We start from the raw sequence: 26,908 nt of genomic DNA, 5'->3' as shown, positions 1-26,908 counted from the left end.
GGAGGATAAAGCACAGGTCTGACAAACGTAGGGTTCATGGTTCGAGTCGAATCTGTCTTTTTAAATTTGTTTGACATGATGTATTCCTTCCAACGATAAAGTTTATAACACTAATACACTATCATTATCTAACGAAACTAGCTAGGGTAGAGAACTACTTCGGCCTAATCGCCCATTTTGGGCCTATTGAGCAGAAAACATCAAATAAACCCATGATTTCAGAGTTAACAAGTCAATTATGCGTTTGGTACGATACTTTAGTTAATAAGCTACCAAACGAAGTCAATGAGAACGCGTGATATGAAGGTTTGCACCCATTATTCCCAAAAAACAAAAGAAGCGCTCCGACCGAATCAATTTTTATCTTCATCCGATAGGCCGAGGTGAAGTGTGGGTTGTGCTTAATAGGCCGGAAATGGGGTAGTTAACCCTACATAAAACATGTACGAATCTATTTTGTTGTAGAAAACAACGAATGAATTCGTAGAACAAAAGAGTGATTTCGCTGTTAAATGAAATTTTATTTTTGGTGTATAAAGCTTCCGAAAAGACCGCAGAACTTTCGAGAAGCCTATAGAACGTTTGAGAAGTTTGTAGCACTCTATAGAACTTTCATGTTCGCCATTATTGTGATGATGGCTTTGAGGTTTTTTTTTTAAACGCAGTCAGTAAGAACTCGTCATATGAATGTTTATACTAATTATTCTCGCCGGCGCCGGTGGTGTAGTGGTAAGCGCGACTGCTTTTTTTTTCTATGGTTTTGTTTTTTCCGTCGATCTTGTTTTCCGTGCTGAGCACCAATGCTACCAACGTGCCAGGGAGGCAGCTCCCACACCTGGACCGTACCGATCGACCCATGAACTCATGAACCGGGGACCAACGGCTTTACTTCCCATCCGAAGGAAGGCTTGATCAGAGATGTTATGCCTCAGAACATCCCGGCGGCGCCGACTGGGATTTAACCCAGGTCTGCTGGGGTGAGAGGTAATCACGCTTACCACTACACCACCGGGGCCGTTAGCGTGATTGCTTTCTAACACCCCGATGGGTCTGGGTTCAATCCCAGCCGAGATCGGGCATGGAAATTTACATGACTTTTTGGTAGTGTGCACTAATGAAGTGTTCCGGCGGAGACAAAACTGATCGAATAATCGGTCCGTCTGCCATATAAGCTTTCTCTATGTTTGTTGATTTACATTTACACGAACATGTAAATTTATAGGTTTTATCGTTCAAAATTCGATGTTTTTCGATAAGTTTTTACATCGATTGGAATAATACACTGCAAGAGAAAATTAATCGAATAAATGTGTTATTTAATGAGTTTTATCACGTTATTTTACTGTGTAATGTAAAATCAATTAAAACATAGTTTAAAACGATGTAATTTTAAACTGCACACTTAGAAATAACTAATTTTACACGTGACGGAATCCATCTTTGACATAAAAGATGAGACGTAAACAAACATGTCATGTAATATTAAGTGCTCCGAGACTGAAAAGTTCGGTGCTCGACAAAAAGTACGTTTGATTGAACTATATTTCGCGTCTGTTATGACTCAAAATTATGTCTAAATTGACGCTCGTATATGTCACTCTCAGAGCAGCTAAATTTACATGATTTTTTTCTAAGTGTGTGGCTTTGGTTAATATGCCATGTACAATTCCTTATTTTTTGCTGTGTACAGCTGAAGTGAGATTTTAACCCTTTCTTAGTGGCACTCACAATTTGTCAGAAGTCAGAACGACAGGTAGCTAGAGATTTATGAGATTCATTCTTCTTAAAAGCATGACCTATTCTTTGAAGTTTCTTGTTTTATTTATCCCACCATATACGGAGAAAAGAACGAGAACTCAATTGTAACATTTTATTGGTCCCTCGGCTCCGTAGAAGTTCGTTCAGGCATATTGTGACTTTCCGTAGCTCGAAAATGTCCCTGCTGCTCTGCAATCAATCAAGTGTTGTCCGTTATTCTTTGGTGTTAATTTCAAGAGCATAAATATTAGATCTCATAAAATATAAAGGTTGAACACGAATAAATCCGGACACGAAAATCTTTTTGGGGTTTAAAAATGCGTTTTAATTTTTTATATCGAGTTTTTCAAGTCATTTTGCATAATTAAAAAAGGCGAGAACCGAAATTGTTGATTTTTGGTTTTCAAAACCCTCAATCGTTGCCAATTTCGCACCATCCCTAAATCATGTTCGATTGAGCCCAAATTTTGCACAGGGTTTTTAATCGAGATAATAAACATTTTGCATATGTTTGGTCTAAGAAATTTGAGAGGCACTTTTTTTTCTCATACATTAATTGGCACCCTACTGAACATTGTTGCTGAACTCATCACTTGTACTTCTAGTAGATTCATACTGTGCACCATTATACACAGTAAATCATGTTCATTTAACTAACCAACATCTCCTTACCAGTCATTTATTGATCGTTCATAGCCTTTGAGATCTAAAGCTTAGTTTTCCCTTAGTCAAGAGGAGTTAAACTGCATTATAATTAAGTGAATAAATTACCTCACCTCATCGACAACGACGCCGACGACAACGAAGACGTTATGAACAATGAAAAATCAAGCGGTGGGGATTATAAAACGATATACTTTATCGTACTTTATAGAAGGCTATGGAATGATGATTCCCCAACGCTAGACAGCGGATGAACTCACCTAGCAGTACGCCCGCCAAGGTTCATTAGCTACTTATCTAAATTCAGTTACTATGCTACGCACATTTAAACATTGTACCAGCGACGAGGTTCATTGTAGAGTAAAAGAAAAGATATCGCTTTCCCCATCGTCGTCGTCCAACTGAACTTGGCCGAGCGATAAGATTCTGTTGCCTCATTGAAAAGATTAAACTTAATTACAGTGCGCGCATTCGGGAAGGGGGTTGAGAAAGATAGAGCTGCTCCTCTCATTCGCCAGAAGCGTCAGTGTTCCATTGCATCACGACCAGCGGCGACGATACAATAACGATGGTGAAGAATTGCATTCGAAATTGAGGTGACTTTTTATCAGTTTGACACTTTTGTTCGAAGGAAACGGGTCGTTGTCATTGTCACCATCAGGTCCAATTTCCAACAGGAAACGTAGAATAGCAATAGCAGAAGAACAGCTTCCGGGGCTGACTTTCTCTTCTGTTACCAATCCCCGTGGGAATTAATTAAATTCCGCCAAACACAATCAAAACAATTGCACCCGTCCGCGGGATAGAGTGTGAAAAACAAACAAGTACCTACCTCTTAAGCGCGGGTGGAATCCCAGCCACCGGAACCCGCGGGAGGAAATTGAAGAAGAAAACACTGTGGCACCGGCAAGTGCACCGGCTGACGAAAACGGCATGCACAATGCAGGAATGGTTGAAAATCTCGCTGATGCTGTGTACGTTTGGCTTCTTCCGGGAGATGCGTCCCTCGGAACCGTTCGTTACCGAGTTTCTGTCGGGCGAGTGGCGTGACATTGAACCGGAGCAGCTGAACCGCGAGGTGTACCCCATCGGCACGTACAGCCATTTGGCGCTGTTGATTGTGGTGTTTCTCGTGACGGATATTTTGCGGTGAGTGTTTTGATTTGGGAATGCCCCGTTGCTGTCCGGGCAGTGTGTACGTATTCAATTGTGCGAGAGTGGCTTTGGTTGCAGCAGTGTACTTGAATTTCGAGAATCATACATGCAGACACTCAGGCAATCGGTCATTTCATACGAAATCGAATAATTTCCTTCAGTTAGTGCTAATTTCAATAGGGCCGTAACAAATCACAAGTTTTTCTTTTGTCACTCGATGCTTGCATCAGTGCTGCAAAATCTCGACAATACACGTTGATATTGACAATTCTGCATAAGTCACTCATTTGAGCTAACAGTCATCGTCAAGGCAAACCATGTCAATTGTCAATGACAATGCTGTCAGTGACGAACATGTGTAGATTTTTGTATAAACTTAATTTGTAATGAAATTAATTGTAACAGATATGGATCTGTTAAAGTGAACAAACATCTACGTCATAAACTGCTTGGATAACAATACTGTGCCACAGAATGCACGATATTACATTTTTTGTTACTAGGTGAATCTCTGTCATTGACGAAAAAATGAATGAGATTTTGACGAAAGTTTTTTTGAGAATCAAGTCGGTCCGTGACTATGTGAAAAACAATGTTGTCAATATCGTGCAAAAGTCTGTCAATGACAATTGCAAATCTGAGCACTGACTCGCACTCGTCAAAATAAAATAATAAAAAATAAACCAAAAAAAAATTATAACATTCAAAACTCGTTTAACGTCACATCCAAACCGTATATTTCAACCGTTTATATTACTTCTTAGCCTTCGTTTTAGCCTTATACTTCTTTGAAGCCATGATTTTTGACACTAATGCATAAAAGGAACCGCACATGTAGACTATATTATGTGTAATACTCGGGTTATCAATAAGATTTTTCGCTCATAAGTATCCTTGTATCCTTTCAAGGAAGAACATTGGTTATATATTGTAGATGAATAAAGCGACTGATTTTCGGGATTTGATTTTCGGATAAACCATAAAGCGGAATACCACAAACGTAATAATTCAAGAAAACGTTCTGTTTTCGATAGTTCCTCCTTATACATGGCAGAACAGGAAACCCAAATTGATATGAAAATACCTACATTGTGAAATTAAACACAATTTTCTCAACAATTAAGCGTGGCTTCAAAAAATCTATCACGACATATTGTTGTTACCAGGTGAATCTTTGTCAATGTTGAAAAAATCAATGAGTTTTTTTTTCCTTGATTTACATAGTTGAAGATGCTAATTTCGAATAACAGACTGAAGTGGTAATTTTTATACGATAGATAAGCAGGAGATGAAAGAATAGAATTGATAGTTCCGTTTAGAGTACGGCAGTGTGAAAATTGCATATAGAGAGTAGACAACGAGCTAGGACAACTTTTAAGGAAGGTACAAATCGGTTTTATCATCTCTCTTTACCAAATTCCCCCTTTGGAGAGAGATGGTGAGAGGTGTCCCTCCTAGTGGTGGTGGCTGTCTACTCTCTATATGCAATTTTCACACTGCCGTACTCTAAACGGAACTATCAATTCTATACTTTCATCTCCTCCTCATCTATCGTATAAAAATTACCACTTCAGTCTGGTATTCGAAATTAGCATCTTCAACTATGTAAATCGTTGACTTCACGCAGAAGTAATAACTGAACGTATAGTCAAAGTTCTTTGATTTGTTTTCCGTCGATCTTGTTTTCCGTGCTGAGCACCAATGCAACCGACGTCAGGGAGGCAGCTCCCATACATGGACCCTACCTATCGACCCATCAACTCATGAACCGGAGACCAACGGCTTTACTTCCCTTTCGAAGGAAGATGTGATCAGAAATGTTATGCCTACGATTACCATAACACCACCGGCGCCGCTAATCAATATGTTCCTGACGAAGCTTTATGTGAGACCTAATTTTTCCAGTGACAATGTCAAAAATTATTTTGTCAATATCACGTGAAAACTTTAATGACATTTCACAGTACTGTAACGGACAATAGCCGGCGCCGGTGGTGTAGTGGTCTCGCCCCAATGGGCCTGGGTAGTTTGCGGAACAGAGACCGACGTTAAATAAAGGAAAGAAGAAGAAGAAGAAGAAGTAACGGACAATAATTGGAACATGGAATAAATTAACGTTGTATGGGACCATAGTATCATTCATTTGACGCTTGTTGCGTTCAATTTGGTACATTGGTTGCTGAGAAACGCACACGTACAAACATAGACATAAGACTGGCCCACAAAAATAAAAGATCAAATTTTCCACGGGCCAACCCCTATATTTGTTTCTTTAGATGAGAAAACCATTATCCGAAAGTTTCACCTCATTTGGTTCTGAGATGATCTGGTGTTTTAGTTTGAATTTTTGTATGGGGAATTTGAATAAAATACATGAAAAAATTACACTCCTACACTCTATCGACCACAAAAAAGTTTCCTATTTATCGATTTGATTCAAAATTTTCATGCTGAAGATTGCATCCAGTTAGTTTTATTGAGATATTCGTTTTTGAATGTAGGGGTAATGGATGTAATGTCGGCCTAAGTGCCCCTAATTTGGGCCCATACATAAATTCAGCAATCGACTAAATTTTGAATAGCGACCAAAAATATCATATGTTCATCTAGATAAAATTGATAAATAGCAGGTTTTTAGCGATGGGCCCAATCTTAGATCCATAGGCCAACATTAGAGACATTTCCCCTATATAGATATGGCCTATGGATCTAAGATTGGGCCCATCACTAAAAACCTGCTATTTATCAACTTTATCTAGATGAATGTGTCGTCATTGGGACGGTACTAATGGATATTTTTGGTAGCTATTGAAAATTTAGCCGATTGCTGAATTTGTGTATGGACCCAAATTAGGGGCATTTAGGCCGATACATTTATTCCAGTGATTTTACAACTTCACGATCCCGTCCGAAAAGTAACTTTCCTGAAGGTCTGCAAAATACTCCTCCGCGGCGTCGATGATTTCCTCACGTGAGCTGCATTTTTTATTGATGAGTTATTATTTGAGGTTTGCGAAGAGAAAATAGCACCGGTTGGAAACTAACGATTTAAAATTGACTCACTACTTGACCAGCCTATTGGTCCCAAGCAAATCCATTAACGTACCCCATTCTAGTCAAAATTGTATGTTTGTTTTGATTCGCTTTGAAAGTTTGACAGATAAAATGAGGGGCTCGTGGATTTTCCTATGTTTCGAGGGGTGCATCGATTTGCTTGAGACCGAAGAGAGTACCAGAGCTGAGCCAAAAAGTTGAGCACGTTTCTTCGGGACCTTCTGGTTTTAGAGTCACCTCTATGATAATAGTCTGAGGGAGCCAAATCGGGTAAATACGGTGGATTCGGAAGCAATTGGAGCCGTAAATCATTGATTTTATCTGTGGTTGCGATGCTTTTGTGGGGCCGGCGCATTGTCTTGCAAAAACAAATTTGTTTTCGCTTCATGTGAGGCCGTTTTGCAGCGATTTCGGCCTTCAATCGCTCCAATAATGCACAGTAATACTCGCTGTTCATGGTTTTTTTCTTTTTTCGAGGTAGTCCACGAAGAGTATGCCATGACAATCCCAAAAAACCGACGCCATAACCTTTCCGACCCATCGATCCTCCCTCGGCCGCTTCGGAGTACTCGTGCCGGCTTCAGTCCATTGCCGGGCACTCATTCTGTTCTCTGGGGTGTAATAGTGGATCCAGGTTTCATCAACAGTTACCAATCGACGCCAAAAGTCCACCCGATTCCAAACACTCTTTCGAAGTGCTCTCGCATTCGTATTTTTGGTCAGGAGTGAGCTTGCGCCACACCCAGCGGCAGGATAACTTTTTCATATGCGGAATCTCGCCCAAAATATGGCGTGTGCGCTCAGTACTAATCTTTTCGGTATCTGCTAGCTCGCGCACCTTCACTTTCCGATCAGCCAACACCATTTCATGTATTTTTTTTTTTTTGACATTGTCCTCTGTAACCGCTGCGGACTTGATCGGTAGAGGAGTTGCGGCCACCACGAAACTCTCGAAACCATTATTTGAAGGTGTAACCTGACGGAGCATTAGTTCCACACCGCAACCACAAGAATAGTACCAAATCGCGTGGGGCGTCTTGATTGCGGTATCCAAACGCCTAAGCTCCTGCATCGATCCTGCTCCAGTTTGCACTTCTCTAGAGCAGCTGTGGGTCTAGAGCAGAATTGCAAACCACATCAGTTCGATTGGTACCGTGTTCTCTCGACTAGAACAAAACGACCTAGCTCTGGTATTTGGTGACTACAATCAGTCTGGGCTTTCATGGAACGTTCCTGCAAACGATCTTCCTAGCATTGATGTTCTTCGCTCGAACATGCCCGCATCCTGCTGTGCTCTCCTTGATGGTTTCAACCTGCATGGCTTAACGCAAATCAACTCGATACTGAATAGCAACTCTCGGCTGCTTGATCTCGTTCTGGCGAACGAAGCTGCAGGACTGGAATGTTCTATCCTAGAAGCCCCAGAGCCTATGATTGGCATCGACACCAATCATCCTGCGTTGGAAGTTTCCATCAACCTATCTGTTCCTGTTCGCTACGATAACCCCCCTGTTGATGTACATGAGCTCGACTTTCGTAGAGCAGATTTCGTCGCGCTGAGTCACTCGCTTGCCCAGGCGGATTGGCAGTTCCTTGACACGTGTTCATCTTTTGATCAAGTCGTCAACTACTTCACTGAGGTCGTTGGCCGGGCAATAACTGATTCTGTCCCATTGAGGAGACCCTCTCCCAAACCCGCATGGTCCAATACTCGACTACGGAATTGGAAGCGTCTGAGATCGAAGGCCCTCCGTAAATACTGCCGTACTCGAAACGATTATTTTAAACAGCGAGCAACGAATATCGCACATATAACCGTATTCTTTACAAGAGCTACACAAGGCGTGTGCAGGCTAATTTACGGCTTAATCCAAAGCAGTTCTGGTCATTCGTGAATACCAAACGAAACGCGTAGGGGCTACCAGTCGAAATTCACCTGGGTGATAGAATCGCTTGAGAAATGTAATCTTCTGGCAGAACATTTCAAAAGCATTTTCAATGACACTACGGCTTCGTTGTCCCTAGTTGCTGAAGCGGTGGGGACACTCCCAGCGATGCTTTCAATTTTTCGATTTCGTCGAATCCGCCATCAAGAAGCTGAAATTTTCTAATGCTGCTGGCCCTGACGGGATCCCCTCAAGCATCCTGAAGCGATGCTGTTCAGAGCTTACAACACCGCTTTCGAAGCTGTTCAATATTTCATTATAGCATGAGGAGTTCCCTACGCGTTGGAAATCGTCATTCATGTTCCCGATCTACAAGAAAGGAGACAAGAGAAACGTCGAAAATTACCGAGGGATCACATCACTCAGTGCCTGCTCTAAAATTTTCGAAATCATAATCAACGACGAATTATTCTCTAGCTGCAGAAATTACATTTCTCCTGACCAACACGGTTTTTATCCCAAGAGATCAGTTTCAACAAATCTAGCTCCGTTCATTTCTTCATGTCTTCGGAGTATGGAAGCTGGAGCGCAGGTGGACGTTGTATATACAGATCTTAAGGCTGCATTCGACCGGGTTGACCACTCCATACTGCTAGCTAAACTTGAAAAACTCGGTGTATCCTCGGGTTTAACTCGTTGGTTCAAGTCCTATCTGACCAATCGGGAACTTTGTGTTAGAATCGGATCAGAGCAATCGGACTATTTTTCAAACAGCTCCGGTGTTCCTCAAGGTAGCAACTTGGGACCATTGCTATTCTCGATTTTTGTGAATGAGGCCGGACTGATCCTCCCAACTGGTTGCCGATCGTTCTACGCGGATGATGTGAAGATCTATGTGATTGTTCGTAGCTTCGCCGATTGCTTGCGGCTTCAGCACCTAATCGATACTTTCGAAGAGTGGTGCTCAAGAAACTATCTCACGTTGAATGTACAAAAATGTAATATTATCTCATTTCATCGCAAGCTGAAACCAGTGGCATTCAACTACACAATAAATCACCAACTTCTGCAACGTGTGGACAATGTTCGTGACGCTGGACTGCGCCTTAACATTCAAGCTTCATTACTCGGGCATCGTTGCGAAAGCTAACATGCAACTCGGGTTCATTTTCAAGATCGCTGACGAGTTTCGCGATCCTGCCTGTCTAAAAGCTCTATACTGCTCTCTAGTGCGATCGATCTTGGAATTCAGCTCGGTAGTATGGTGCCCGTATCAAGCAGTTTGAATAGCAAGGATTGAATCTGTTCAAAGGAAATTTGTTCGGTATGCCTTTCATCACCTTCCTTGGAATGACCCTGTGAACCTTCCGCCGTACGAAGATCGTTGTCAACTCCTGGGTCTTGAAACACTAGAACATAGGCGGACGATTAGTCAGGCCGTGTTCGCGGCGAAGTACTTATTGGTGATATCGACTCTCCAGGAATCTTGGCTGAATTCGAAATCTACGCACCCGAACGAGTTCTTCGGTCGAGTAGTTTCCTGCATCTTGGGCCTCGTGCTGCGAACTACAGCTTGCATGACCCAATACGGTTCATTTCTGGGCGTTTCAACGAGTTTTACGAGTTTTTCGACTTTAACTGTGCAGCGGAAACCTTTCGTCACCGTATTCAACGCAGACTCCTGAGAAGGTGAGTAGCTGTCCATTTGATGTACACGTAAAGGATTGTGCTACCTGTTTATTTTTTGTTTCCGGTTCAAGTGCATGACGAGGACTTCTACTTGATTCACGGACAACTCTATGCTATAGGAGGATAACTTTTTTTTATGCTATAGACTTGATTAATGCTCGTTGTTATTGTATTGTATTATTGTGATTCATGTATTTCGAAAAGATATGGGGTTTTACGCCTTTTCTAAGCTTTTCCCCATCAGGCTTCATTTAGACACGTTAAGTCCGATGAAGAAAAACAAATTAAATAAATAATATTCATCCAACTTTTATTTTGTTCCCTTCGCCGTTTTGCCTCTCAAAAAATAATGTTTTATGAGAGAACGAAAATCGTTTTTATCCATACTCAACATGATGCCAAACACGTCAACAGCAATCAGCTGTCAAAACAAAACTAAAGACAGTATAGCACTGAAATTTGACATGTCTGCCTAAATATGAACGGACTACAAGGCACCATAACCTTTTTTGCAGTAGCAGCGCATTCTGGCGGTCAAGGAGGTTACTTTTCACCCCACCTAGTATTGTCACAGAGAACAGACATGGAGGCTCGAACAAAATTTCTCTAAAAACTTGTGTAAAGATTCCTATTTGACTTAAGCGCCACTAACGGCGACTTCCCCACTTAAAAACCCTCTTTGACCACATGATGGCGCTGGCGTTGCACAAATTACACTAGACACTAAGTGCTAGTAGTGCCAAGTGGCAATTTTCAACAGAAAATTTATCGATACTAGCGCCAAATTGGTCGAAAGTGGAAAATTTATAGAGAAAATCAGGAGATGCTAACACCACGTAACGGCGACGTTCCCACTTATTTTACACAAGTTTCTGACCGAACTTGAACGTCTGTTCTCTGTGGTATTGTGTTGCAATATACGAGCAGAATGCACATAATTAATTAATATCTCCATAATACTAACTTGAATCGTGGTTTTCTCACCTAATGGCACAAATCTAGGGGTTGGCCCGTTCAGAAAATAAATTATATAAATGTGGGCCAGTCTAATTGACATGTTCGAATCTTGTCGAGCCTGAGTTTTTTTTTAGTCCTTTGTAAGAAGGATAAAATGATCGATCTACACCACTACTTTCCACTCTCATTTGGCAATAGCGGAGTAAAGCTAAGTCCCCGCAAACCTAGAAAATATAGTGAGCATGGCTTTGCTCTGACCTTTTTTAGGATTTTTTTTAACGTGTAGGCGTGCTTTTAATGGTTCAATTATACCAATGCTTGCTATTTAACCAATTTAGGCACGTTTTAATACTCACAAAGAAAAATTCACTGCCACGAAGCACGGATTGGAATCTAGTAATGAAGGCGTCACGTTAATATCATGACTTTACTGACCAGTTAAATAAGAGCAGTGAACATTTTCTCCTATCTTCAGACATAAACCATCGTACCCCGTTCATCTTCTTCCTCAAAACGTGAGATAACGGTCTGCAAATGTCATTTATCGTTGTCCAACGCCGTTCCAACTTACTGCACTCTGGACTACTTTGTATTCCACACAAAACAAAAACAATATAAGATAAAAAAAAACAACCATCCAACGTTGATAACTCATTTGCCACTCACGACTGAATGAAGAGATAAAATCACCGTCAGGCAGACTAGCAAGCACAGCTAGGACGGAGACATATGACATTTCTCCCAATCGGTGGAAAACTCAATTGCTCGCTTTCCGTTCTCTGCACTCATGAAGCACTTCAGCTCCTCTGCGAAGGATTGGATACCTATATGGGTACATAGTGTGCAGAATCCGAGGAGAAAAAGCTGAACATTTATTTATTTATTTATTAATTATTAATTATTCACTCCCAACTCCGAGTTGTTCCCCGGCTATCCACCCTCTGACTGACTGACTGATGAGAAATGCTGCCGTTGGTTGGTGGTTGGCAGTTCCATTGAATACTTGTACCGGTACCATATTTGGGTTCGGGTTACAGTGGATAGGCAACATTGTGTTGCTTTCACATTTGAATTTTTTATGATCCATATCAATATCCATTGTCCCTCTGCTCTGTTGCTCTTGTGTTAGCCATATAAGGATTATGGCGACGTGAAATGACACACTCGATGGTCAGTGGCTTTCTATTTTTTGTTGGGAACGAAATAGACAACAAAGCTGACTTGATTAGATTAAAATCAATTATATAGTAGAAATATCTCACACCGAAGAAAAGCAAAGGGATAACTAGGGAGTTCAAAGATGTAATAGCTTGGAGATAAATTTACAAAGAGAATAGTTCAATGAGTATACCAAATCACATGTTAGAAACATTTGCCTAGATCTGCAAACATCTGCAGCATAATTTGATTCCGTCTCGAATGTAAGCAAAGATAAACTTTCCACCAACAACTACTACATACTACATACCATTTGTGTGCATTTCCTGCCTTTCCAGCCCAAAACGCAAATCGGTTGGACATGAGTGTTTTCGATTTCAGTGATACATTACTCATATGATCGCTGCTACCAATGGTTGCATTTTTCATTTAAAAGTGATTTTTGACGTAGGATTACGTCTTTCGGCAACATATCCTAACCTAACCAACTAACCAACAACCTAAAATCGACCGCGTTACGAAAAGTGGTCAGGTTTTGTCCACTTATAACTCTATCAATAGCGGACGGATATTAATTTCAAACAAGCCAATCGATTGAAATATCATCTACGAATCGGCTAAAATGAACACTTTATCAATTTTCAAAAGGTCACTATTGGTCACTGTTGTTATAATAATGAAAATTATCACCGATTGACTGCGCTTTCCCTAACACAGATTTAAAAATCGAATTCACTGCGGTCTCACCGAAAGGTGTTTATTCAATCACCGCGTGTGGTGAGTGCTGGTGCCCAGTGGTCATCATCAGAAGCAGCAGCAGTAGTGATTTCGGCGCGTGGCGTTGTAGATTATGCTCCAGTACACGACGAAAAGCTTCCCGCAAGCGCGAGCTGCAGCCCACTGAGCGGTCCATTCGCCGAAGAAGAACGAAGAAGTATCACCACTACTGATCGGTTTTCAGTTGCTCCCAGGGTGCCTTCCATTAATTTTGGATAAACAAAATGTTTTATTAAATTTTGGAATAATAAGATATTATAATAATATTTTGTTTGTGTAAGCAACAAGAAAAGATTGCTGCCAATTTTGCTACATGAGTGCCAAAATTAATGAAAGGCACCCAGGTTGCTCGCCGTGAGCCGCTGTGGGCCATCCATGCCAAGCGCGTCACCGTTCCAAACAACATACAGCTCGCCAGTCTTATCTGTGTAAAACACCTTAATAGCTCAGCATTACTCAACAATCACGAGTCATGATCACATTTGACCTAACCACCACCAAAAAAAGTCCGTTTCTCTTCGAAACATGGCTACGACCTTACCCCTGAAAGTTCTTCGGTTCACCTCAAATTGTTCTGACCTCTGGCTCAAAGATTTAAAGAGCGAATGGAATGAAATGTTCGCAAAAGCAGATAGCCAATTTTGGGGGCATTAGCATGATTGATCGCCCGCGGATGCTACTCCGTTATTGCCAGATCAGCTGTAATTACACAGAGAACCAACAGCAATCATCCTCATAGCGTAAAAACTTGCGATCTAAAATTAGGCAATACCAGCGCCGACCGCGTCCGAATGTAGGTCAAGAAAGGATTGGGTAGAAATGTTTTGACGTGATACTGTTGCTACGTGATACTACTGTTGGAAGCCGAGAAATCCTATGTGATTCACGACAAATGGTCACAAAACTGTTCACCAATCGATCCAGGTGCAAGGCATGGAAGGCAGGAAAGAATTCCACAGCATTGATAAAAGAGTTAACTAAAGACTTCAAATAAGAGCTTGTATCCAAAACTACCTTTTGTAATCCTACGTCAAATCTACGGTCACGTCCAGGATACAACCTCTTACTTTTTTCTCCAGAGTAACTTAAAAAAAAGGCTTATTCAAAAATTGATTATCTATTTTCAAAAAATCATTACATGAAAATGATTAATCTTATCAGACTGACATCTGAGAAAAAGTTGTAGGTAATTAACTGTTCTTTGAAAAAATTAAATACACTTAAAGAAAAAAAAACTCAGCAAATTCATGGTAAAAATAAAAACATAAAATTTCCTTCCGGTTTGGTTCAGTGAGTTAGGGCGCATTCTGCCAGGTTGATCGAGACAGATTTCATGTGTGAGTAAGTGATGACATTGGTGATTGTTATGTGCAATTCACTTTAAAAGATGCAATTCATATTTCACCACATGTAGTTCCAAAGAGCCTGAATGAGTGGCGCTGGCGAAGATCACTTTAAGATACGATATGATGGAACATTGACGCTAGTTGTATAAAACACAAGTAAATGCTTCCAAAAAAATATTTAAGATATCATATTGAAAAATGTGTTAATTGTTAGTCAAGAAAGTTAATTTTATATTGAAATACTTTAAATCGCGTTAAATTTTAATTTTCCCTCATTTAACATCCGTTGAACCATTCCTTTTTGTTCTTTAATGCGTTTATTTTTCCAGGCTCATTTGTCGTAGCTTTTCGACGCGGATATTCATTGTTTAGAATACAAAATTACTTAAAACTAACGTTAGTAAAGCGGGGGCCGATTACTCGCGGCTTTATCGAGGTTAGGGGTAGCAACCTGAGCAGCACACTTCCACTACAATAAGTTGCAGCAACTTGTTTATGACTGAAATAAGTCGTATAGAAGTTTCCACAACCGATTAAAGACAAGCGTGCTACTAGGGAAATGTAACAAATGGATGGCAGGGTAGGGATTGTGAACACAAGGTTTGGAGAGCAATGTGCTCTTAATCTAGAACTAAGCGACAAACTGATGAAAAAACAAACATGGGGGTACACCAATGGGCAGCTAACGACTTGGGAGAACACAAGATGACACTAACTACTAAATCCTCAGATCTATCCGTTTTAAAAACACATAAATTAAATTGCAATAGTCGAGATCTCGGCTCACCAAGATGTCTCTAACGGGCCGCAAAGGTTGTTTTCCTCGGGCCCTGAGGGATGCGGATAACTGGGATCTAGCAACGCAATGTAGGGTGCATCACCAAAGTACGTGGTCGATATCGTGATAGCCACTACCACAAGCGCACAAATTGCTGCCTGCGAGCCCGATTCGATAGAAATGCGAATCTAACGAGCAGTGACCAGGGGTTGAAACAGTCGACGTTTTTTACTACACTCGCTTCGTTGTCGTGCGCGACAGTCTGTTTGTATTCGAACACTCATGCTCTACCGTCGTCTCTCTCACACAACACGAGCGGTAATATAACATTCGAGCTAAAAGAAAATTATCAAAATAGCTATCATATGACATGTGTGATTTCGTTGTAATTCCTCAATTTGGTGTAAATCAATCCATTTCTGATCAGAAATATTATTACTAGGACATCACTGCTTGCTATTTTCAGAATTCACACAAGCACACCATCAGCAGCTCTTATTATAATACAAACTAAAATACATACATTCGTGATGGTCTTCGGCGACAGTGTCGTATGACAGAGCCTGTCATATGACATTTTAGTTTGGTACTGTACTATGAAAGCTTGTTTTGCAAGTGTCGGAGGCAAAGGCAGTCAATTATCACAGAAAATGTGTCGACTACCGTGACCGCTTACAAGACTGGCAGTGACTGGACATGAGTCTTGACATGACACGTATAAAGTCACGGCGCATGTCCAACCCTTTGAATCACGGCTTGATCGACACCTGTGTGAGAATAGAATGTAACCACCTTCCCAGATCACTCTCATTCCATTTTTGTTACCAGTTGGTGAGAACTTACTATTTGATAATTGATAAAAAAAAATCCGCAAAGGCAATTTGTCGATCAAAAATATCGCCTTCTATAGCACCTACCGTTCCGATTCAAATTTCGGACGATTCAAATTTCGGACACTTTCATTTTTAATTAAATATTACATCCAGTTAGAAACAAAGTAATAATGTTAGATGATTGTGGAGGGCACTAGTCAAAAAAATTTAAAATTTACAAGACATGTGGATCATATTCGACCGAGATAATCAACTTTTAAAAGTGTCCGAAATTCGAGTTTAAGTGTCCGAAATTTGAATCGGCACGGTACTTTAGCCAACGAGTCCGCTTATTCGATACCCGGAATAGAGCAATGAGATGTGATGGTATTGGAGCAGTTAGATAAAGCATTTAATTTGGCTCGGATTTCGTGCAGGTCATACGAGAAGTGCTTCATTGGCCTCATTGAACGAATAGCCTCCAATGAGGTAAGGCAATTTACTCCACTGCGTAGAATATGGCTGCTAGTTCCGCAACATATACGCAACAGGGTTTATGCAGTTGATATGAGGCGCTATGCAATTTGTTGAATACTCCAAATTCAGTGGAAGCATTTATAGTTGACCCATCTGTATTGAACCATTCTGAACGGCCATTCCGTTGTGGTTATATCACAGCATTAATAATAATGTTTATAGCTTTAGCTTTTCCAGTACCATGGAGTCAATAAAGTCCAAGTGAAGCAGCATTGACTTACTTACCAATCAGGCTAAGGCCTTGTTGTCCTCTGCTGTCCGAAGAAGTCGTCTCCACTCTACTCGATCCATGGCCACATTTCCCCAGCCTCGTAGTCTACGAAGGGTCCGCAGGTCGCCTTCTACTTGGTCGATCCACATTGCCCGCTACACGCCTCTTCTTCTTGTTCCTGTTGGGTCGCTTTCTAGAACCATTTTCACTGGGTCATCGTACGGCATTCTTACGACGTTTTCAGCCCACCGTAGTCGCCCAATTTTTGCAATGTGGACGATGGATGGTTCTCCCAGAAGCTGGTGCAATTCGTGGTTCATTCGCCTCCTCCACGTTCCGCCATCCATCTGCACTCCACGGTAGATGATACGCAACACCTTCCGTTCGAAAACACCAAGGGTGCGTTGGTCCTCCACGAGCATAGTCCAGATCTCGTGACCGTAGAGGACCACCGGTCCAATCAGCGTCTTGTAGGCAGTCAACTTCGTGCGGAAGCGAATTTTATTCGACCGGAGCGTCCTCCGGAGTCCAAAGTAGGCACGATTCCCTGCCATATTGCCAAATACACGAACTCATCGACCACCTTGATTTCGTCACCGTGAATCTGAACTCGGGGTGGGAGGCTAACATTGTCTTCCCTAGAACCTCTTCCTTTCATGTATTTTGTCTTTGATGCGTTGATAACAAGGCCAATCCACCTAGCTTCTGCCTTCAGTCTGATGTACGTTTCCGCCATCGTCTCAAAGTTCCGTGCCATGATGTCAATGGCATCGGCGAAGCCAAGAAGCTGGATGGACTTCCTAAAGATCGTGCCACTCGTGTCTATCCCAGCTCTTCTGATCACACCTTCTAACGTGATGTTGAATAGCAGATACAAAAGTCCATCACCTTGCCGTAACCCCCTTAGAGATTCAAAGGTGTCCCCGATACTTGAACAACGCACATCACGCGAGCCATCGTCACCTTGACCAATCGACAGATCAGCATTGAGCTCATGCGATATGACAATGGAGTGATAATCGTTAAGAAAATACCCGGAGACATTTCAGGATGACTTTCGGGAAACTAGGAGTGACTAGCAGTGATGCAGGGAAGGACAACGAGTTCAGTAATAGGCACGGAAATTTGGACAGAAAAGTGAAGAAACAGCGAAAGTTGGTGAGATCGTTAAAAATTTGTAATGTTGGGAGAGTGGGAATGCTAACTCCCTCTTGATAACATTTCGTAGATAAAGGGTGGGCTCTTATCCCCACTAATTTGGGCGATTTTGTGCGATCATGTTACTGGAAGAGGATTCTTCAATGTCCCGTAGATGCGTATAGGCGACTTTGCCTATCGATCCACCCAATCCTTTTTTCAAATTCTTTATTAAGGAGATTTTTAGCCTATGGCTAGTTTATTTCCGGAAAAATCAACCCAATCTGTTGTTGGCCCTTCAAACAGTGACATGTTGAGAGCAGAGCAGAGGTTTCTAAGCATGATCAAGAAAAACAGCGCAGAGAGCCCACTGCTATTGGACTTTGATTCCCCGCTACAATGGGTGGTAGACCACTATCATGCATCATGCAGTAAAAAAACATAAAACGTTGATTTTCTCAAAAAATCCTCCCTTCGATTTTTTATGAAGCTGAAGTAATGCCCTAAAATTTGTTTAATAGTGTAAGCTGGTAACTGTTTTAAAAAAAATTTGGGCCTTTAGCCGGTTTGTTGATTATTTGGGAATATCGGAGAGAATTGACTTACTAACTTGTTTCTCTTCCGCTGCGCCTAGACAGATACAATTAAGTCTGACAGACACCATATTGTTATTTCATATACAATAATGAAAAAAAAAAATGTTGCTTGACATCACGACTAACATTTTAAAATGGCCTTAAATGTTAAAAATTCATAATTATTCCTGAATAATGTGGCGTCTTAGTGGAATACCTGTATAAAGAGAGAGAGAAAGATTAGTAATTTCTATTTAATTCCACAACCTTATTTGCTTATCCTTGACAGATACGCGTCTTTCGTCTATAATGTGCAGACTTCTTCAGTGTCTTGTACTAATACTCGACTATTAGTACACTGAAGAACTCTGTACATTGTAGACGAAATACGCGTATCTGTCAAGGATAAGCCAATAAGGTAGTGGAATTAAATGGAAATTACTAATCTTACTCTCTCTCTCTTTATATCATAATTATTATTTTTAAATCCACATTCACACTTCGAACACGATGCCTCCAGTAAAATGTGTAACGGTAAATCGGCAATATTTAAAAAATCGCTGCTCAGTAGTTCATCAATTGGTTTTGAACGTTTTGATACTGAATAAATTTCTGAAGTATACAGTTTCAATTTACCAGGTAACAACCCCCACAACAATACCAACAAAAACAGCGGCAGTAACAACTACACTATTGGCAATTGCAACAATAACAACAACAACAACAACAAAAACAACAACAACAACAACAACAACAACAACAACAACAACAACAACAACAACAACAACAACAACAACAACAACAACAACAACAACAACAACAACAACAACAACAACAACAACAACAACAACAACAACAACAACAAAAACAACAACAACAACAACAACAACAACAACAACAACAACAACAACAACAACAACACCAACGACAACAACACCAACAGCAACAACAACAGCAACAACAACAACTACAACAACAACAATAACAACAACAACAGCAATAACAACAACATCAACAACAACAGGACCAGAAGCAGCCATCTCTACAACAGCACTGCATTACCTTTGGATAAAGAACTTTTGGCTGCTGCACGAATACAATTTTCTCGGCCACCCAAAGAAAGCGGACTAAATTTCATTAATTTCGAAAAAGGGGAAACTATTAACCCTTATCGAACTGAAAAACCAACTGAGCGAGAACACCCTCCTCTTCTGGACCCCATGCGTCCGCCAATAGTGAGACTTACTGAACAGTCCGTAACTGGCAACCAACGCTTCCTGAAGGCGCGTCTAAGGGACCCGAAAATTATGGACATTGCTCGGACCTACCTCTCCTTCCTGCATGACCAGCCATCATCAACATGTATTCGTGGAATCACCAAAACCAGTGCTATTCTAATGCTAGCAGCTGAAGGACTACCAAAAGACAGAAATCTCCTGCACGAAATTTTCCTGGACGTCCATGAAGAACTTGGAATTACTCGAAACGACGCCTTGGCAGACCTGCAATCCTACCGTACATTCCTGTCCAGTGAACGCACGCAACGGCTACAATCTACTAGGGAGGCCGCCCTCAAATTTTACAATCCTGTAAATTTTCAACGCCGCTGACGCACCTTGAGGAAGACTCATTATTTCTATTTAACGATGCTCGGCATGAGACTGAGGTAACTAATAATAACAATGACCATACTTTATCAACCGACGTATTTCCAACATTTTTTTCACATAGACAGAATGCGACTGAAATTTTGATTTATTGTCAAAATTTCAATCGCATGAAAAGCCCAGCTAAAATGAAGGAAATTTATCAACATTTATTATGCTCATCCTTTTCGGTCATTCTGGCAACTGAAACAAGCTGGGACGAAAGCGTAAAAAGTGAAGAAATCTTTGGAAATGCCTTTAATGTATTCAGGGACGACAGAAATTTTCATGCAACACAGAAGAAGTCAGGTGGTGGAGTTCTTATAGCTCTTTCGGCCAATTTTAACTCAGAAATTATCTTTACACCAAAATTTACAGAATTTGAGCATATTTGGGTGAAATCACACATAGCCGGTGAAACGCACGTGTTCGCCTCAGTGTATTTTCCACCAGACCATGCTCATAAAAGCACTTATGAAGCCTTCTTCCAAAGTGCTGAACAAATTCTATCTGACCTTCCTCCTGAGGTTAAAGTTCACATCTATGGAGACTTTAATCAACGCCATGCTGACTTTATTCTGGACTCTGAAAATGAATGTATCTTACTCCCAGTCGTTGGGGATAATGAAACATTGCAGTTCATTTTTGACAAAACTGCTAATTTAGGACTGAACCAAATTAACCACATCAAAAACCAACAAAATTGCTATTTGGACTTTTTACTAACGAATATTTATGAAGATTTCTGTGTGACCGAATCATTAAATCCACTGTGGAAAAATGAAGCGTTTCACACAGCAATTGCATATTCTTTATTTATGCATGAAAACCAAAGACCCAACGACTGCGAATACGAAGAAGTCTTTGAATACAAATTAGCAGACTACGAAAAAATAAAATTTAAATTAAACAGTGTCAATTGGCAATTAATTTTAAGGAATGTAGGAAATGTCAAAATTGGTATAGACGTGTTCTACAAAATTTTAACAGAAATAATTTCGGAAGAAATACCTTTGAAGAAAAAAAGACGTAACAGAAACACACAAAATCCAGTCTGGTGTAACAGACAAATAAAAAACTTGAAAAATCGGAAGCAAAAAGCACATAAAATTTATAAAAAACACAATAGTAGTAATAATTTATTAATTTATTTGGATCTATGCGATCAACTGAATTTAGAAATCAGTACTGCATTTGAAGAATATAATGCAAAAACTGAACGTGAAATAAAGTCCTGTCCGAAAAACTTCTTTAATTACGTAAAAACGAAATTAAAATCTGGCAATTTTCCTTCAATAATGCATCTAGACGAAAATGTCGGTGATAGTTCGGAAAAAAACTGTAATCTATTCGCAAATTTTTTTCAAGAAATTTATACGACATTTTCTGAAGAAGATCGTGACCGCGATTATTTTGCATTTTATCCAGAATTTTCAAGGGACATTGGCCTCAATCAACTTCAAGTGCAGGACATTTTGCAGGCTTTAAAATATTTAGATGCCTCAAAAGGTCCTGGACCTGACGGAATTCCTCCAGTATTTATTAAATTTCTAGCGATGGAACTCACTGCTCCATTGTTTTGGCTTTTTAATATGTCCCTGGAATCCGGAACCTTCCCTAAAATTTGGAAAAGCTCATTTCTAGTACCTATCTTTAAATCTGGTCGAAAATCTGACGTACGTAATTATCGTGGTATAGCCATTATCTCTTGCATTCCTAAGCTTTTCGAGTCAATTATCAACGAAAAATTATTTCTCCAAATCAAAAATAGAATTACTGACATGCAACACGGCTTTTTCAAGGGTCGTTCGACCTCGACCAACTTACTTGAATTTATAGACTATCATTGAATGCAATGGATAATGGAAACCACGTAGAAGCTCTCTATACAGACTTTAGCAAGGCATTTGACCGCATTGACATACAAATGTTACTCTTTAAACTGCAAAAAATTGGAATTAAGTCAGGGCTCCTGAAATGGCTTGAATCATATTTAACTAACCGCCAACAAATAATTAAATTCAACGGAAAGAAATCGAGCCCAATTCAAGTCACTTCAGGCGTCCCCCAAGGCTCTCATTTGGGACCTCTCCTTTTTATTCTATACGTAAACGACATATCTTACATTCTCAAAAAACTTAAATTGCTTATTTATGCCGACGACATGAAGCTCTTTTTGGAAATAAGAAATGAAGAAGACATCAATATATTCCGGAATGAAATACACATATTCTACATATGGTGCAAAAAAAGTCTACTAGAATTGAATGTAAAAAAATGTAACTTAATATCATTTAGTAGAAAAAGAACAACTTCAAATATTTCAATTGCATTAGGAAATCAAACTGTAGACAAATGTGAAAGAGTTAGGGATTTAGGAATTATCTTAGACTCTAAGCTAACTTTCATAGACCATTACAATACAATTATTCACAGGGCAAATAACATGCTAGGCTTTATCAAGCGCTTTTGCTATAACTTTCAGGACCCTTACACAATTAAAACACTATATATTGCCTATGTGAGGTCAATACTGGAATATTGCAGTATTGTATGGTCTCCATTTTCAATCACGCACGAAGAAAGATTAGAATCAGTACAAAAACATTTTCTATTATACGCTCTTCGTAAATTAGGTTGGACTTCATTTCCTCTTCCATCATATGAAGCACGCTGCATGCTTATAAACATACAAACATTAAAAGAGCGTCGTGAATATGCAATGGTTTCATTTGTAAATGATATCGTTTCGCAGCGAATTGACTCAACAGAACTTTTATCAAAATTAAACTTCCATGCACCCACTCGGCAACTCCGAAATCGAAATTTATTTGCCATAAAACATCATCGCACAAATTATGCAAAATATGGGCCATTAAACCGCATGATGGCCTCTTACAATAAACACTGCGAAACCATTGACTTTACAATGTCTCGGCATAAACTAAAGCAATATTTTTATTCCATAAGAAATAACAACTCATAAAAGAAAAGACAAGAAAACTGACACTACTTTTTTATATAAATATATATTTAAGAAAACAAAACTGTATTAATTGTACTAGTCTACGTTGGTTGACGAAATAAATAAATAAAATAAATAAACTTCTTCAGTGTCTTGTACTAATACTCGACTATTAGTACACTGAAGAACTCTGTACATTGTAGACGAAATACGCGTATCTGTCAAGGATAAGCCAATAAGGTAGTGGAATTAAATGGAAATTACTAATCTTACTCTCTCTCTCTTTATATCATAATAATTATTTTTAAATCCACATTCACACTTCGAACACGATGCCTCCAGTAAAATTTGTAACGGTAAATTGGCAATGTTTAAAAAATCGTTTTGATACTGAATAAATTTCTGAAGTATACAGTTTCAAATGGCGTCAATATATTTGAAATTAGCTGAGCTATGATTTTTCAAACATTGCAATTTTACCGTAACACATTTTGTCGGAGGCATCGTGTTCGAACGGTTGAATTTAGGGGAAAAGTTAGCATGTGTAAATTTATTAAAAATGATGCGTAGATTCCAAATAAAATATTATTTCACTAATAAATATGCAAGTTCATATAATTGGGAAAATCAAAATAAATTTAAAAAAAATAAGGATTGTTTTGAAGCATCTTACCAGCTAATACTTTTCACAAAATTTAAGGCAGCCAAAGTACTTTTAATGCAAAAAAAAAATACGAAGATGTGGGGGGGGGGGGAGTGTTTTGAGAAAATCAACATTTTATGTTCTTTTTTACTATGAAATATTGAGATTTTTGTTTCAGTGTATTTATATCTCAAAGAACATTTAATAACCTACAGCATCATGTAAGATAGCATTTCCAACCAACTCTACAACTTCTTTTCAGATGTCATTATGATCAGATCAATCAATTTCATGCTCATATTTCATGTTTAAAAATATGATCAATTTTTCTGATACGCCCTTTTCGAAAGCTACTCTGGAGAAAAGAAAATATATTTAAATGAAAAATGCAACCAACCCAAAGCCGATTTTGGGAAGACAAAAATATTTGCGAGTGTTTACTCGGCTGTCGACAGAAGCAGGCCACTCTCAAAGTGTGTCACGCGATCGTCTGTTTACTCGGCAGCAACCATTGTGTGGTTCTCCTCATTGTTCTTCATCAGCAGTTCTTTCAGTCGATGCGTCGTCGACTTTGAAAAGCACCCGTCTCGTGATGAATGTGTGAGTACTGACCACGTTTTGCGTCCATTACTGCAATGGAAGCGCTCTGACCCCCATTGGCGAATCTACCATACAATGAAACAACTGATAGCGGCTCCCGTTCTGGTGGAGGAGGCTTATTGGATAGCGGAAGGTAAAAAGTTTATTGTGTTGTTACTTTTGACAATAGTTTTAAGATGTATTAAATGGTGAACAAGAATCCTCGGTTCTGTAAAGTTAATTCGGTTGAGCCTTATCAAATAAATGAATAATAAAAAAAATATTTGCGCCCAGACCATCAGTGTAAGGTTTATGGTGTCTGTGGGGAAGTTTATTCATATTTTATGGCCCATCTTTTTATGTTAGTGAAATCAGGGTGGTCCATAAAATTGATGAAATGATTTTTTTTTATTCCTTGAGATAGACCAATCCAGAATTGAAAAAAAGATTTAGAACAATCAATTCGAAGCAACATTTCTCAAGACACCAAATTTCTAACTCGTAAGGTTCATGAGTTATGATTTTTTTAATCAATTAGGTTAGGGTAACCCCTAAAAACAGTTTTCTTAAAATATCTTTTCATACATTCATTTCTTATAAAATCATTATCCTCGACACTTTTAAAACTTTTGATGACGCATGTTTTTACTGAAGCAACTAGGTTGCTATCTTTTTTATTATTAAATTAAAGACGATTTTCTTTGAAAAAATTGCTCTTTCAAATTTTCAATATCTCTAACAAGCCGATTTTCTAACTTCTAGTTTCTTTTGAAAGATCTTTTTTTATCTTTATCTTTGGTGAATAAACTACGAGAGCATTTTTTTTTTAAAACATTTAATTTAATAAAAAAAAGTCATAATTATCATCAAAAACTAGCCAAAGCTTTTCAAATAAAAGGGATAACAACTTAGTTGATTCAGCTTCATTAATAGTTCTAAAAGTGTCTACAACAAAGTTTTTAAGAGATATGAACGATATTTAAAGATAGTCTGTTTTCTAGGGGCCACCCTAACCTGCTTGCTTAAAAAATATAACTCATAAACCATAAGAGATAAAATATGGTGTCTTCAACAAAAACATGTGCCATTTAAATTTCTAAAAGTTTCTAGAACAAGGTCGATCTTTTTATGTTAGTAAAATTAGGGAGGTTCACAAAATTGGTGAATTTAAAATACAAACTTTTTTATTATTTGAGATAGACCAATGCAGTGAAGCAACTTTGCTGAACACATCAAATATCTATCTCTTACGGTTCATGAGTTATGATTACTTTAAACAAGCAGGTTAGGGTGGCCCCTAGAAAAACGGATTCCTTTAAATATCTTTTTATACGTTCATTTCTCGTAAAAACTTTGTCCTAGATACTTTAAGAAATTTTTATGTTTCATATTTTTGCTAACACTACTTTATCTCTTTTATTTGAAAATTGAAGGCTAGTTTTTGTTAAAAATATGACTCTTTTTTTAACTAAATTTAATGCTTTAAACAAAAACGCTCGCGCAATTTTTTCATCAAAACTGAATAAAAAAAAAACTACCTTACAAATAGAATCAAAAGTTTTAAACCGGTTTGCCATTTTCTTCGCCTCTAACTTTTTAATAAAGAAAAATAACAACCTGGTTGCTTCAGCAAAAATATGCGCCATCATAAGTTCTAAATTTGTCCACAACAACGTTTTTAGATAAATGAACGTATGAAAATATATTCAATGAAAACTGAAGTTTCAGGGGCCACCCTAACCTGCTTGTTTAACATAATCATAACTCATGAACCATAAGAGATAGCAATGTGATATCTTGCGCAAATTGAATGTTCTACAACTTTTTAGGACACTGCATTGGTCTATCTCAAATAATAATAAAAAAGTTTGTATTTTCAATTCACCAATTTTTTGGACCACCCTAATTTCAGTAACATTAAAAGTTCAGCCAAAAAAATATGAAAAAACTTCCCGCAAGACACTGTACACCTTAAACTGAGCGTTTGAGCGCAAACATGTTTGTCTTCCGAAATACGACTTTGGAACCATTGTGCATTAGCGAATATATGAGCAATGTTTCATTCAAATCGGAAGGGGTCCAGACAAAACTGACATTTTTTTTAGCGTTTTGAGCTGGAAGTGCTCATTCACAGTTTCACTGAAAAGATGCACAAAACCGATGAGCGAGCAGATTTCGTACATCGAGCGCTGTATTAAGACTCGTTTGTGGGTGGCGCCAAACATTTCTCTAAAAGAACAAACTTTCTACGAATTACTATTACTAAGAAATGCTACCGAAGCAACCACAAACTACATGATCGGAGTCCCGGAAGTGATTTCCAAGCGGAAGGTAATTTGCTAAAGTATGTTCTAACTTGAATGTTGCGCTCTGCTTAGCATGGAAGATGAAATCTCAGTGTCACTTATCAGCTAGTAGAAAGCTTGGATGAAGTTTACTCTATTCACTCTGGTACCAGCAGATGAATTTTTCTAACTCAGTTTCGTCATTTAATGTTTTGCTGCGGTTGGCGGAAATAGTTGAGCAAATTAGTTATTTGCATGCATTCATTCCTTGAACATTGTTCAAGGAATCTAAATTTA

General features: G+C 39.1%; 1 protein-coding gene across 1 annotated transcript in view; it reads left to right on the top strand.

Annotated features, from left to right (window-relative positions):
- The first annotated feature begins 3,116 nt into the window (after positions 1-3,116).
- LOC135699866 (thiamine transporter 1-like) overlaps positions 3,117-26,908 on the top strand; it is a 60,170-nt gene continuing 36,378 nt past the window's right edge. Inside the window, exon 1 of the mRNA XM_065220224.1 lies at positions 3,117-3,570. Coding sequence (XP_065076296.1) covers positions 3,362-3,570 — 209 coding nt within the window. The 5' untranslated portion in view covers positions 3,117-3,361. The remainder of the gene's footprint in view (positions 3,571-26,908) is intronic.

This window comes from Ochlerotatus camptorhynchus, unplaced genomic scaffold (assembly GCF_037179485.1).
Source record: "Ochlerotatus camptorhynchus isolate MF236.1 unplaced genomic scaffold, CSIRO-AGI_Acam_v1.1 ptg000121l, whole genome shotgun sequence".
Lineage (NCBI taxonomy): Eukaryota > Metazoa > Arthropoda > Insecta > Diptera > Culicidae > Ochlerotatus > Ochlerotatus camptorhynchus.
This window is presented reverse-complemented; position numbering and strand designations above follow the sequence as displayed.